Source organism: Agelaius phoeniceus, chromosome 3, assembly GCF_051311805.1.
Source record: "Agelaius phoeniceus isolate bAgePho1 chromosome 3, bAgePho1.hap1, whole genome shotgun sequence".
Lineage (NCBI taxonomy): Eukaryota > Metazoa > Chordata > Aves > Passeriformes > Icteridae > Agelaius > Agelaius phoeniceus.
In genome coordinates this window covers 56,126,286-56,140,678 of record NC_135267.1, presented here as the reverse complement: position 1 = coordinate 56,140,678, position 14,393 = coordinate 56,126,286, and the positions used below count along the sequence as shown (strand labels likewise).

Below are 14,393 nucleotides of genomic sequence, written 5' to 3'. Positions count from 1 at the left end.
TACTGATCCGTTCCATAAAGAATATTACATATTTTGTTTACTCCACACCACCTAAGTGGTCTGTTTACTTTTTTGCAATTAATATTGAAATCAATGTTTTACACATTTTCAAAGAATTTTTAATATATTAAATTTAGAAATAAATTTGTTGTTTGAACACCAAAGTCTGCTGAGGAAAATATCTTTAAAGCATTAATACTTAAGACACTAAAAACCTGCTGGATGTTATTAAATTATTTTTTTATAGCACACTATGTTCTGTTGTGAAAAGTCAATTCTGCCTTTTTCATATACTCAACTAAATTTTCAGCTATGAATCACAATCTTACTGAGGTCAAGTAAGACCTTGTGCTCTCCTGTTAGATTTACTTTATCAGTTTAATCCCATTGTTTGAACATATTTTTGAAAACCATTTCGGAAAATCTTATTTTAACTTATTTTCAACTACTGATAACTGTGACTATGGTCACAGGGGTTTTCAGGTGAAGGAAGAGACGAGAATGTTGACTTCATGATAAGAAGGCTTGATTTATTATTTTATGATATATATATATTACATATTATACATAATATTATATATTACAACTATACTAAAAAAAAAGGAAGGGAAAGGTTTCCTCAGAAGGTGGCTAAGCTAAGAATAGAAAAGAAAAGAATGATAACAAAGGCAACTCTCCCGGACTCTGTCTGAGGTAGCTCGGTCTTTGATTGGCCATTAATTATACACATCTAAAATGGGCCAATCACAGGTAGACCTGTTGCATTCTACAGCAGCAGACAACCATTGTTTACATTCTGTCTCTGAGGTCTCTCAGCTTCTCAGAAGGAAAAATCCTAAAGAAAGGATTTTTAGTGAAAAGATGTCTGCGACAGATAACAGCTCTGGCATAAAAACACATCACTACTTCAAATACTCTTTTGTTGAAAAACAAAGGAAAATAGTCTTTTGAACAGAATTGCATTATGATATTTTAAAAAGAGTGTAGCAAAAATGATCCTGTACAATAAAGTAAATCTCATAATCAAATACAAAAAATAAATCTCATTATCACAGAAAGTGATGAGAAGGTTTTTTGCCTCTTTTCAGTACTAGGAGATGAATGATTGAATTCTAAACATCATGTTCCTGCCTTTGAAGCTCCCTGTCATAGTCTCATGAAAAGTTTGCCATATACTTGCCAACATTAAAGCTCAAATATTAGGATTTTCCTCAGAACAATTAAATATTATTCTGAAATGAAAACTTCAGTTTTCAAACCATTTTGGTTACCTCCCTCTTAATTAGCTTCTTCTCCTTATCCAAACACAGTAAGTAACCGTACAGCTTTTAGGTCATACCTGCTATTACAAAACTAATACAAAAACACTATCTCATTATGAAAAATGTGATACTAGTGATCAATAGCAGAAAATTAACAAATACAGAAGCAACTGCCCAGTGTAGCAATACAAGATGAAATACATTGCTAGAGCCCATCCATCAAGTTCTAATGCAGAAGTAGTGAAAAGGAATCAATATGGCACTACTCTATTGTCATTAGTAAATAAAAAAAATATTTGATGTGTGTAAGAAACCCCTGGATTGCTACTTTCTAGTTAGTGTCCATAAAGAGCCTGGCTTCTAGGTTAATAACCAATATATGAATTTTTCTCTGCCATGTTTAAAAGAACCATTTTTATAAGTCAATATTCCACCACATGACTCAGCTGAGAAACAGTGCTTTAGGGAAAGACTTTACTGATTAGCATGTAATACCTGTTGCTTTTTATTTAGGCAAATACTTATTCAGCACACTGCATGCACAAGATTGCAGCAGTTCTGGATAAACTCAACACAAACAGTGATTTAATTACTAATTCCTAATGTTAAGAAACAGCCCCTGGGAAACCACCCAAGACATTTTTATCCAGAAGCACCATGACTACCATATAATTAATTAAAATTCGGTAGAAGTGCCAGAGATATGCAAGAATCTCAACAACAGTTACTCAAAACCTAATAGGGTGGAGAAAGTAGAAGCTAGGCTACAAATATACTATCAAGAAAAGAAAATTAAGAAGTGAAAGAAAAAAGCCTAAGGGTATTTTGAAATTACAAAGAGGAAAGAAGGGCAAGTAACAGGTACAACTAAAGAATGTATCATTATTTTACAGACAGGGATTCACTGTCATGCAATTAAGAAGGAAGGTGAAAAGAAACCAACACATAATATGTGTAGTCTTGCTGGGTGTAGAATCTGGACAATTAAAGCAGCATTTACCTGCTTACCATTGCTGTTCCCAATGAGAGAAAATGCTCAATTACCATACAAATAAAATCAACAACATTGAGGTCAAACCAGCAGTAAACAGAGAAGCAGAAGAGCATCCACAGGAGACAAATGGAAATATTTTTTCATTTAAGATAGTGCCACTATAAAAAGCTTTCAGACAAACTGCCAAAACTTCATACTGCATACTGTATTTGAAACATCTTTGTCCTTGATGATGAAGGTGAAATGCTACTGTACTTTTTGCTTGACACTGTAAGTGCATTTTTATCAAGAGCAGACTGAGGGATGTTGACAATCTATCCAACTATCAATTGGTTTCCAATTCCTTTATTTTCAGTCTTCTGTTTCTTCACAGTATTATTCAGAGTTCATAGAGTGACAATATCATATCTATTTTCTGTTTCAGGTACAGATGAGTCTTTCTTCTGTTCTTTCTTCCATAATTCTTTCTTCCATGTGAGTATTCCCAAACCTATTGCTGACAAACTCGTGTTCAGTCTGGAGGGCTCATATGAAACTTATTATCAGAAGTATCTTAATCTTTGTTTGAGACATGGGTGTTGAGCAACTGCCTGGCTAGCACTGTACAATGTAAGGTGGAAGCATAAACTGCACCATGAAAGCCTAGTCAGGTTTATTAAAGGAACAAAAATGTTACTTAAATGGTTTAAATAGCCTACCTAACACCAGCAATTGGCAGAATTGGTTTTTTTTTGTAAGATGTTCTGTGCACAATGTTCTTGATCTCCCTCAGAAACTTAAAGATTACAAATATAATGCAACTTTTTGCTATTTAGTTGAAAACTTGCATCTGTTTATATACACATATATGGAATTAGCAAGGAAGCTAATTAACAAATATTAACAACTGCTCAAGCAGTGCATCTTATGCTCACAGCTTGGCTATCACAGACCCTGTTTAGATCCTGCCTTAGACACTCCATTTAGAATCGGAAGAGCAAATTCCTGCAGGTGTCTCCCATCTCAGAGAGACTGCAGAATGACCTTGTTGACAAGGTCAGACTGGAAACCAAACTTGTACATAGATCCACTGAAAAGCAAATCGACTCACTGGTGTTCTGCTACTTAAAAAGGCATCTCTTTGAGTTATTACAACAGCAGAAAGAAGCATTACCTTTTACCATATGATTATGATTTTATGCAGATAAACCAGATGTTTGTAGTCTGATATTTTATTTTCCATATTGCTACTGGTACATTGCAAGGATTAAGGGGGAACTGTAAGAGTACTTTAACCGCCAGGTTGGTCCACATTCCAGAAATATGAATTTTGGCTGTGCAGAAAGTAACAATAACCAACAGACTTCTTGAAGTTCCTCCACCTCAGAGATAGCACAGGAGAAGTCTGATGTATAAACTTCTTACAAGCCACTCAGAAGAAACATCACAAAAAACAGGTTGGCATGTGATAACTTTCTTTAATGTGTATTATCTCATTTTACATTACAATACAACAAACCAATTTTCTTTGAAATGAGTCTACAAAAATCTTTATTAATGGATCCTGAAAATATTTAAGTGAGATACTTAATGCTAAAGGTATATTTGACATAAGATTTAGATAATGCTCCTCCTGACAATAAGATCTATTGAACATCTTTACCACAATATCAAAAACTGACCAATTGTTGAGATGAAGGAGTATATATTGAAAAGCTCAACTCATTCCAGCATTCATTTGTCGGATTGAAAGCCACTGACCTTCTTTGGGATTTGAGGTGGCATATAACAGCTGCCATGAGATGGGTGGCCCAAAGAAGGACACTTTGTTGCCTTGCTGTTTTGTTTGCCTTAAACATCAAACTGAACTCTACTTTGAAGATGAAGCTTCAACATTACCATCACTATCACATCAATTTTTAACTCCTGAACACATACCCTGTGGGGCTAGCACACAGACAGAGAAAGCTTCTGGTGCAGATGTAGGCTCTGCTAAAGTTAGATGATGCTGCTCTGTAACACCCTGTCCAAGCCTGATTACCTGCGGTGTATACTGCTGCAGTTCAGCAAGTATTGTACTGCTGCCTTTTATTCATATCAATATCTTTTGGTTCCCCCACTTTAAAATAAATGTGCAGCTGAGATGTGTTGTGACACTTATTAGCCATAGAACCATAGAACACGCTGAACTGGAAGGGACCCATCGAGATCATCCAGTCCAACTCCTGGCCCTGTACAGGACAGCCCAAGAGTCACACCATGCACCTGAGAGCATTGTCCAAATGCTTCTTGAACTCTGTCAGGCTGTGACCACTTCCCTTGGGAGCCTGTTCCAGTGCCCAACCACTCTCTGGGTGACGAACCTTTTCTGGTACTCAACCTCCCTCACCTCAGCTTTTTGCCTTTTCCCCAAGTCCTGTCCCTGGTCACTAGAGAGAAAAGATCAGTTGCTGACCCTCTGCTTCCCCTCTCAAGGAAGTTGTAACTGCAGTGGGGTCTCCCCTCAGTCTCCTCTTCTCCAGGCTGAACTGACCAAGTGACCTGAGCTGCTCCTCAGATGGCTGCCCCTCAAGGCCCTTCATCATCTTTGTTGCCCTCCTTTGGACACTCCCTAATACTTTAATGTCTTTTTTACATTGTGGCACACAAAACTGCCCCCAGCACGTGAGGTGAGGCTGTCCAAGTGCAGAGCAGAGCGGGACAATCCCCTCCCTTGCCTGGCTGGCCATGCTGAACCTGATGCACCACAGGACACGTTTGGCCATCCTGACTGCCAGAACGTGGTAGTAAGCAAATCTCCATTGTGAATGGATTTCTGACATTAATTCTGATCCCCTTTCAGGTCTTTTCATCTTATTAAATGCAAAACACTCAACCATGACCAAACTCTAGGTAATAAGTAAATTCTGTTTCTGTAATTTCTGTGTACTTCAAGGAAAAGATAAGTGCTTGAGTACATGTACATGTAGGAAGAACTAGACCTGGATACAGTGTTTTGTCTGTATTAAGCAGTTTTCAAAATTCACTATTTTTGATGTATTAATAGAACTACATTACATCCCTTATTTTAATGTTCTAGCTACCTATAATTACAAAAAACCCCATCCAAATCACATTTCAAAACACATCAAAAGGAATTTTTATAAATTCATTAAAATAAAATTTCTTCTTCTTTGAAATTAAAAAGTAAGTAATTTTAACTCCATTCCAATATAGTGTTTTCCTTCATTTGTTGGTTTTAAATAAATACATATTAACATGTACAAAACCAAGAAACTAAATGCACATATTTCACCAAGATGCATCTAAATCCATATAGAACTGGGAAAAATGGGGATAATAACAGTGCCCTTTCTTAATCTAATATTAGTGAAGGACATCCATTCTCTCTATTGCTAGAGAAAGTCAGATGTGGTGCTCATGTAAAAATAATTCAAAGCAGAGTTCTGTTTGGACTGTGAAAATGACACATAAATTCTTTACGCATGGCCATACTGGGATTGAGTTAAAGCCAAACAAGCATCTGATTCTTGCTTTGAGTACTGGTTGATTGACTGCTGTTGTAAACCATTTAATGGGACTCACATTCAAAATGCCGCTGAAAGACTGTCTCATTTTAGCAATCTGAGATGTCAGTAACAAGACAAGTTCAAGAAGACAGATTTAAACAATTGTTTGGGAAAAACATATCTACCAAATATACTACTAAGCAGATTCTTTTTTTGTAATGAGTTATATACCAAATTCCAGCATATTCCAGAATACTCTGAAGAATATTTGTAAATAGTGGGGCCTCAATTTCACCCAAATCAAAAATTTTATACCATGTTAAATGATCCCGTAATTTCTCCTTCTCAATCATTTGGATGCATATAAATAATATTTAAATGCACAAACACATACAGAAGACATTATATATATAGCTACATACACAAAGATAAACATAACTATGAGACATACATTACACAAGGTAATAAATATGATAAGACAAATCTATAGATAAATAAATATGTATAAATGTATCTAATTTTGATTTTGACTGATCTGGATTTTGCAATAGTTTTGCCACATCCTATACTTTTTTCCTCTGAACTGCTTTTGATTTTTTTGGCAACAATTTAGCTAAACTAAAAAAGGTGACCCTAAGCACAAACAAAACATTAACAACAACTAGAATTTGTGAGGTGCCTGGCATGTTTAAGTATTTAATACAATGCTGCAGCACAAAGAAGTCTCCACAAGGGAAAAACCAAATCGTCACCAAAGCCCTACATGTAGTCCTGAACCAGCACTAACTTCTAACAGTGGTATTTCTGTTCAGACAAAGCAGGAAGACACAACTCTGACTTCTAGCATTGTAATAATCTAGCAAGGTGTCAGTAAAATGTTTAAAGTCTAACAGTATTCTGAAGACTTATTTTCAAATCTGTGGTACCACTGCAATTCTCTCACTACATGAATGTAGTCCAAGTAAGGTCACCTCTCTGCAATACCAGAGACATTTCACTTAGCTTTAATCATCTATAAGTACTGTGTCTAATCTGACTTAGTCACACAGTCTGTCTTTAAAGTCAACAGAGAGATGAGCAGCTCTGGGGAGTGATACATCTCACTTATCTTAAACACTCATTTTAGGATGAGAAATGGAACGGGATTCTGGAGATGGATAATTGAACATAAACTTTAGCTGTCAGTGAAAACCACAGCACAGAATTCCTGCAGAGCCAAGGCTGAGGGAGAGATTTCTGTCAGACTCCATGGATCTTACAAGAATTTCCTAACACACACTCCAGAAAAAATGGCTCTCTGCACATATATAACTCAGAGATGCAATTGACCAGAAGAAAATGATGATGTACTTACCAAAAACAATGGAGGACTCACAGTAGTAGTAACCATTTGGCTGCTTTTTTTTCAACATGGAGCAAAGATCAAAGCGGTGCAAGATCTCATCTCCAAAATAATGGTTTTTGAAATCTTCATACAGACTAGAGTCAATTTTTTTCACCTTTAAAAAGCAATATAAAATTCAGTTAGGCATTCTACTCAGACACTGAATTTTCATATTTAATTCCTATAGTTTGCATTTTAACCATTAGTATAGTTAGTATGGAAAAGTACTTCAAGATGCAAAAGGAATACAGAAATAATCATATGCCAAATCTTCTGTTATATGGAAGCAATGTCTACTGCAGAAAATAACAATAAAATAAAAGTGTCATTAGTCCTCCTTTCACCACTTCCTTTTCAGTCTTGTAGGAAACAAATAGGCATAACAAGGCTACAACTGCTTTAACTTCCAATGGTTTGCAACAGTGTTCATGGAATGTGTAACTGGAAATTATTCTTGCTGTTATTACTAGGCATGCTGCTACTAGGAAGAATCTCAAATGGTCATCAAGGGCAGTTTTCTGAGTCATTAAAATCAGCCCACAGGAAAAAATGGCTGTATTTCACTAGCACTAGAACTTTTTATCGCAGTATATCTAAAAACTTGTTGGGATTTATAATATTGGAATCATTATGCAGTTTTGCATATATGAAGTGGAACATAATAAATATTCTATTAGGCTATTTTCAGAAAACATTATTTCAGTAGTTATTTTAAGAGTTATGGGGTCCTCATTCCATTGCATCATCAATAAAAATATATGATCTCTGTAGAAATTCAGTATTTTCTCCTTCAATCTACCTCCCAATAATGCTGTTTGCTATTTAAATATCATTATTCTATGCTAAGGAATATTAGCAGTTCCAACTCTAGCAGTTACAGCCCCTATTGGTGTGTTCCCTACTGCCTGGCTGCTGGAGACGAGTCCAGGGTGTGGAAGCCTCAGTCTTTGATGGATGTACCTGCTGCTTTCACCTCCTAGAGACACATACCCATGCTCAAAGGACAAGGACACAGCTGGCTACATGGAATACCATTGCCTTCACCAGCACCTGCACACGGGGCTCACAGGACACACAAGTGCAGGTCGTTCCTCGCAGGGACAGAAGGACTTTCTCTCCATGTTCATGTCTGTGCATTCCTGAAGCACTGTCATGGCCCCTCTGTCCCCCAACACCCTTGCACAGATTGCCAGCCTCTTACTGAGCCCACAGGTCTCCCACTTGCTGCTGGCCCAGCTTGAGGTTTGGCAGTGAGCACCTGCACTCCCACACACAGTTTGGGGAGGATACAGACATTTGCCCCTGGCAATCAGTTGGAAAGGTGCACCCACCAGCCTCACTTTAAAAACAGGACTGGCCCATTTTGCAGCCTGCACCATCCACTCCTCGTTTGTGTTCTTCCCCAACCTCTCTCCCTGCGCACCCCCCCATGTATGTGCACAGTCAACCTGCCAACATCCTGGACCCTTGGCTTTACATCCCCAATGGCTGCAAAGTCCCAGTTTGCCGGTGGTTTCTCGGCAGCTCATCAGTGTGAAAAGTAAAATCTACTTTAGAGAAGGTCAAATGTCTTTTCATTTCCTAAATCTCTGAAATGATGACATCTAGTGGTGGATGCTTTTCATTTCAAGAAATGGAAATTTCAGAGTCTAAATCTCTGTGGGAGTCTACATTTATTCCATCCTCACAGTAATTACTTAATCTATTTTTGTTCTATGGCTACACTAGTCCTTATGTACTAAGGTTATTCTGACATTAAATCATCATTCCTTGCTTTTTGGCTGACAGTTCTAGGAAATACAGTTAGACATCAATTAGTAATAAAAAAGACCTTTTCAGCCAGGAGAACACTTGTCAAAATGTGAAGCCTTGAGTTCTTCTGGAATGAAATGAAGAAAAGGTAAAAATCACAACTTCATGCTCCAATAAAAAAATAACATTTACAAGAGATTGGGATGTTGCTTGTCCAAGACAAGTTGCTAAGGTGTGAATCAAATGTTGAATGCTCAGGAATTGAGTCGTGCTCGTGATGCACTACTGAAAGGTATTTGGAAAAGCAGCCATGGGAAAACTATGATATTTTTAGTAACTGGAACAATTCCTGGAGTGCAGCTTGCAGTGAGATGTGAAAGGATGAAGGAATGCAGGCGCATGGGAAGGTCATGGCTCATTTCTTAACTGAAAGGGTCTGGAGCAGTAGAGATGCAAGTGAAAAGTTGTTACCACATGGGAATAATACAGATGCTGATAATAAGATAAGCTGTTATGGGGGAGGGTGAGAAACAAGAGTACTCGAAGCATTTGGTGCTGGAAGGGGAGGAGGAAGACATCTGCCTCTCGAGGAAGCACTGTAATGGATGATGCCTGTAAAAGACACGGCCGAATAACACGGGCCTGGAGAGGCAGGGCACGAGGAGCTCTTGCAGGACCGCCAGAGCACCAGGAGAATGCTTTTGGCAGCCCTACAATGTCTGGTTTTCCTGCCCGTGTCGCTGGAAAGGTACAGCAAGCTATCCCAGCAGTTGAACCCCATGCAGCCCTGGTAGCTACTGCCACAGTCAGCCTTGGGACCAGGGGCAGGAAGGCTCCAGTGGTGACAGCGCAGGTAGCAGAGAGGCAAGCAGCTCTGGGCTCCGTGTGCCAGAGCCCACAACCCAGCACAGCACCAGGTGCTCCTCCAAGCGGGGCCCGCCGGCTGCCCGAGGGTCGCTCCCTGCGGCGCGGCCGCCCCGGCGGCCGGGACAGGGCCGGGACAGGGCCGCTGTGGGCGCGGCCCGGCTGCAGAGGCGGGTCCGGGCCCCTGACAGGCCCTCCCGACGGAGCGCCGAGCTCCCGCCCGCAGAAGAAGGGAAAGGGAACAGCACAAAAGCTTTGGGCTGCAGGGAGGCGCAGCAGCTGAGACGAGCTGCCCGTCCGTGGTGAGGAGGGTAAGAAGCGAGCTGAGAAGTGGGAGAGGATTGAAAGTGAGGTGCTGACAGGGATTATTGGTATGTCCCATCCCTTATGTACGTCTATAGAAACTGGTGCTGCGTGATGCTGCAGCATAAATATGGGGCTGCGACCCTGAAATGATGGCCAGGCTGTGGGGCTGCACTGCTGAGAGAAGCCACGGTCAGCGCAGGTGTGTGTCACGAACCTCTGAGGGGGGATGATTTTGTGCATGGATATACGTGCCTGTCCATGTTACTGTATTTATGGGTACTTGGGTCCACATAGACTTAAAAAAAATAAAGGATACAAAGAAAAACTGTAAAACTATTGCTGGTAGTTAGCTCTGTTACTCCTTCCTTGGAAGCCTTCGAAGTGGCTGTAGTTAAACTGTAAAACTATTGCTGGTAGTTAGCTCTGTTACTCCTTCCTTGGAAGCCTTCGAAGTGGCTGTAGTTACTGGCTGTGTTACTTGAACATGTATAGTTAATTCCTAGTAGCATCTTAGATTCTCCAGGGTTGGAAGAGTGACTATCTGTTAACTTCCTGTTGTCAATTAAAGTTACTTCTCAGGACCTTTTGGATGAGTTATGAATAAAAAATACCTCTTGCCAAAAGATGAGTGCCACGTCAGCCACGAGCTGTGTCTTGCCACCAGCACTTGGGCCTGAGCAAGAGGAGCAAGAGAGCTCAGAGACACATATGTCTGTTCTGTGGTATGCAGGGCAGCTGGCAATTACTTACTATGATACAGAAGATTGCTCAGTCTACTTCATGCCTGACATACCTGATAATGAAGACCTCAAGCTACTGCAAAAAGTGATTGGGGAACTTAACCCTCAATGCATAGTGACCAGTGCAAAACAGGACCAGAATATTGCTAAATTCCTGGCCAACCTAACAGCTACTGCTGGTGATAAAGACATAGGAAAACCAGAAATTGTCCTGTTTCCCAACATAGATTTTGGTCTAGAAGTCAGCAAGCAACGGATCCTGTCGAGGCAATTTCCATTTATTCCATCTCATATGACTGCCACAGAGAAAATTCTCTATTTGTCCTCAATCATCCCTTTTGAGAGTCCACTCATGATACGAGCCTTAGGGGGGCTCCTTAAGTTTCTAGACAGAAGAAGGGTTGGAGTTGAACTCGAAGACAGCAGTATAGCAGTTCCTATTTTGGCCTTTAAAAAATTTGTGCTGTCAGATACTGTGAATATGGACCAAGACACTTACTGTGTCCTTCAGATATTTAAAAGTGATATCCATCCTTCTGTGTACAAGCTATCCAGTGGACTAAAAGAAGGATTTAGCTTATTTGGAATTTTAAACCGTTGCAGATGCAAATGGGGAGAAAAACTGCTGAGGTTGTGGCTCACACGACCTACCCGGAACCTGACAGAGCTGAACAAACGGCTGGATGTTATCAACTTCTTCCTGCTAGCTCAGAACCATGAAACAGTCCTCACTCTTCAAAACTGCCTCAAGAATATTAAAAATGTGCCTCTTATTTTAAAGAGAATGACTCTTTCCAACACAAAAGTTAGTGACTGGCAAGCACTGTATAAGACAGCTTACAATGCAGTGTGCCTTAGAGACACATGTCGTTCTCTGCCCAACACTATTGAACTTTTTCAGACTATTTCACGTGTCTTCACTGATGATCTGCACTACATTGCTAACCTGATCAGCAAAGTGGTAGACTTTGAAGGCAGCCTCTCTGAGAATCGCTTCACTGTTAGACCCAATGTAGATGCCACGATTGATGAGAAGAAACGAAAGCTGATAGGACTGTCAGACTTCCTTACAGAAGTGGCACGAAAAGAACTGGAGACTTTGGACAATCAGATTCCCTCCTGTGCTGTCATCTACATTCCTTTGATTGGGTTCCTTCTCTCCATTCCACGCCTCCCAAATATGATGGATAAGACTGACTTCGAAATTGAAGGCTTGGACTTCATGTTCTTGTCAGAGGATAAACTGCACTACAGAAGTGCCCGGACCAAGGAGCTAGACAGCCTGCTGGGTGACTTGCACTGTGAGATCAGAGACCAGGAAACACTCATCATGCACCAGCTGCAGACAAGGATCCTGGAGAAGTCTGAAGTACTTTACAGCGTGATTGAGTACACTGCACACCTGGATGTGCTGCTAGCCTTGGCAGCGACAGCCCGGGAGAACGGCTATTGCCGACCCCGCTTTACTCACCGCCACGGCTTCCACATCAAGGATGGGAGACATCCACTCATGGAACTATGTGCAAAGACTTTTGTGGCCAATCCTGTGGACAGCGGTGAGGCTACTAGACGAATAAAGATCATCACAGGGCCCAACTCCTCTGGAAAGAGTGTTTACTTAAAGCAGGTAGGTCTTATAGTGTACATGGCTTTCATCGGCAGTTACGTCCCTGCAGCAGAGGCAGAGATTGGAGTAATTGATGGGATTTATACAAGAATCCACAGTAGGGAATCAGTTTCTGTAGGGCTCTCCACATTCATGATTGATCTTAACCAGGTTGCCAAGGCTGTAAACAATGCCACAGAGAGGTCCCTGGTACTTATTGATGAGTTTGGTAAAGGCACCAACACACTGGATGGCCTGTCCCTTCTGGCTGCTGTCCTGAGGTACTGGATCAGACAAGGAACACAGTGTCCACAGGTCTTTGTCTCCACTAATTTTCATAGTTTAATGCAGCTAGAACTCCTGCCTGACACACCTCTTCTGGAGTACCTGACCATGGAGACCCATCAGGATGGAGAGGAGTTGATATTTTTCTACCAGATCAAACAGGGCATGTCCACCGTTAGTCATGCTGCCAATATTGCTGCATTAGCAGGAATGCCAGCCAAAATTATTGAAAGAGGAGTGGAAGTATCAGAACTGATACGCAACGGAAAACCTATCAAACGTCTTGATCATCCTTCAAAATGTGATAGGATGGAAAAATGCAAGTCTGTTGTGGAAAAGTTTCTTTGCATAGACCTTGACGATCCCCAGGTGGACTTGGAAGAGTTCATGTCTAAAGAGGTGTTGCCTTCTGCAGCCTCAGTCCTGTAGCCAGGGTATGTCTAAATACGTAGACTGCATCATACCTACCATGGAGAGTCTGGGACTTTAAAGAATGATCACTATGACATGACACCTCCCAGGACATTTAGCTTGTAACAAACTGTCTGTACTTACGTCCTTCCTTCTCCTTCTTCTTGCTTAAACCAAGTACTTACATATCCCTGCAATATGGTGCATCATATGAGTGTATGAAGAGGAAGAATTTTAAGAACCTCTTATAGCTGTTGGGTCACTCAGTTTGCATTTTCTGTCCCTGTTACTGGAACCTCAGATTAAAAAATATGCTGCAGAAAAATCACAACACATTTCTACTGGTCTATTAAAGGAACGTATTTATTGTTTCATATTGGGCCAAAGTGATGGTTTCAGCCATTTTAGTATCACCATAAAAGATTCCAAATAAATATGTGGCTCAGACTCTTGTGCCAACAATTAACAGTAGTCCCAATACAAACCACTGATACAGAGGCTGGCATAAGTGGCAATGCAGAGGGATTTAATGGCTTTGTGGCTTTTCTTATACCAGCTTTTCTGTCCAAATGGCAGAGATCCCAGGGGTTAGTTATAAAAAGAATGCTGGTGGTCAGATTCAGTGGGGACTGATAAATAGCAGTACCTTAGTTTTACTGAGAACTGTTCTCTTCTTTAAGGTTCTGTATGATACAGTTGTATCATGCATATTATGTGTCTGTGCCTCATGGGTATAAAGGCAAAATTACAATTCTAGGAATTGAAGAGAGAACTTCACATATTCTATTCTATTTTCAATTATTAACATTTGAGGATTAATACCACAAAGGGAGGATTCCCTTTTACTTCTCTTGTCATGTAAAGGATCTTTACTGAACACAGTATTTTATGTATGCATATGCAAGAAAAATTCATTAAAAATTAATGATGCAAGAGCCATATCTAAACACTATCAAAGCAATAACCTTTCCTGCAGCCAGGCAAGTGCCTGAGATTCCTCATGTAAATAAGACAGAGGAGACATTAGATAGCTTATTGTCTGCCAAAACTTGCTCTAACCACTTACATTATGGCAAATAAAAGACATACTACATCTCTCATCTATATGTCATTACAAGAAGCCAAAAATATTAATGTCACATAAACTGAGAGAAAATTTACATTTTAAAAAAATTAAATCACTTCATAATTATAAGTATTGAACATGTAATCTGGTTATCTGGCTGAAGATAGCAAAAAGATGAATATCAGCGTACATCAAAAGATCTGAAATTTGAGACACTGCTTTGGGTTTGTTTCAG

General features: G+C 40.0%; 2 protein-coding genes across 6 annotated transcripts in view; one reads left to right on the top strand and one right to left on the bottom strand.

The window, feature by feature from the left end:
- Positions 1–14,393, bottom strand: part of AKAP7 (A-kinase anchoring protein 7) — an 82,769-nt gene that overhangs the window by 42,460 nt on the left and 25,916 nt on the right. For all 4 annotated transcript variants that reach the window (XR_013181364.1, XM_054630380.2, XM_077175333.1 and 1 more), the window contains exon 7: positions 7,099–7,243. Coding sequence is in view for 3 of the 4 variants with exons in the window: in XM_054630380.2 (XP_054486355.2) it covers positions 7,099–7,243 (145 nt within the window). In the remaining variant the exon portion in view is untranslated. The remainder of the gene's footprint in view (positions 1–7,098; positions 7,244–14,393) is intronic.
- Positions 10,472–13,244, top strand: MSH5 (mutS homolog 5). Of its 2 annotated transcripts, XM_077176344.1 has the most exons (2): positions 10,472–12,848; positions 12,915–13,244. In XM_077176344.1, the coding sequence occupies exons 1-2, from the start codon at positions 10,675–10,677 to the stop codon at positions 13,108–13,110; spliced, it is 2,370 nt and encodes a 789-aa protein (XP_077032459.1). In that variant the 5' UTR covers positions 10,472–10,674; the 3' UTR covers positions 13,111–13,244. The 2 variants fall into 2 exon arrangements, with proteins under 2 accessions (XP_077032459.1, XP_054486354.2); XM_054630379.2 differs by having other exon boundaries at positions 10,472–13,244.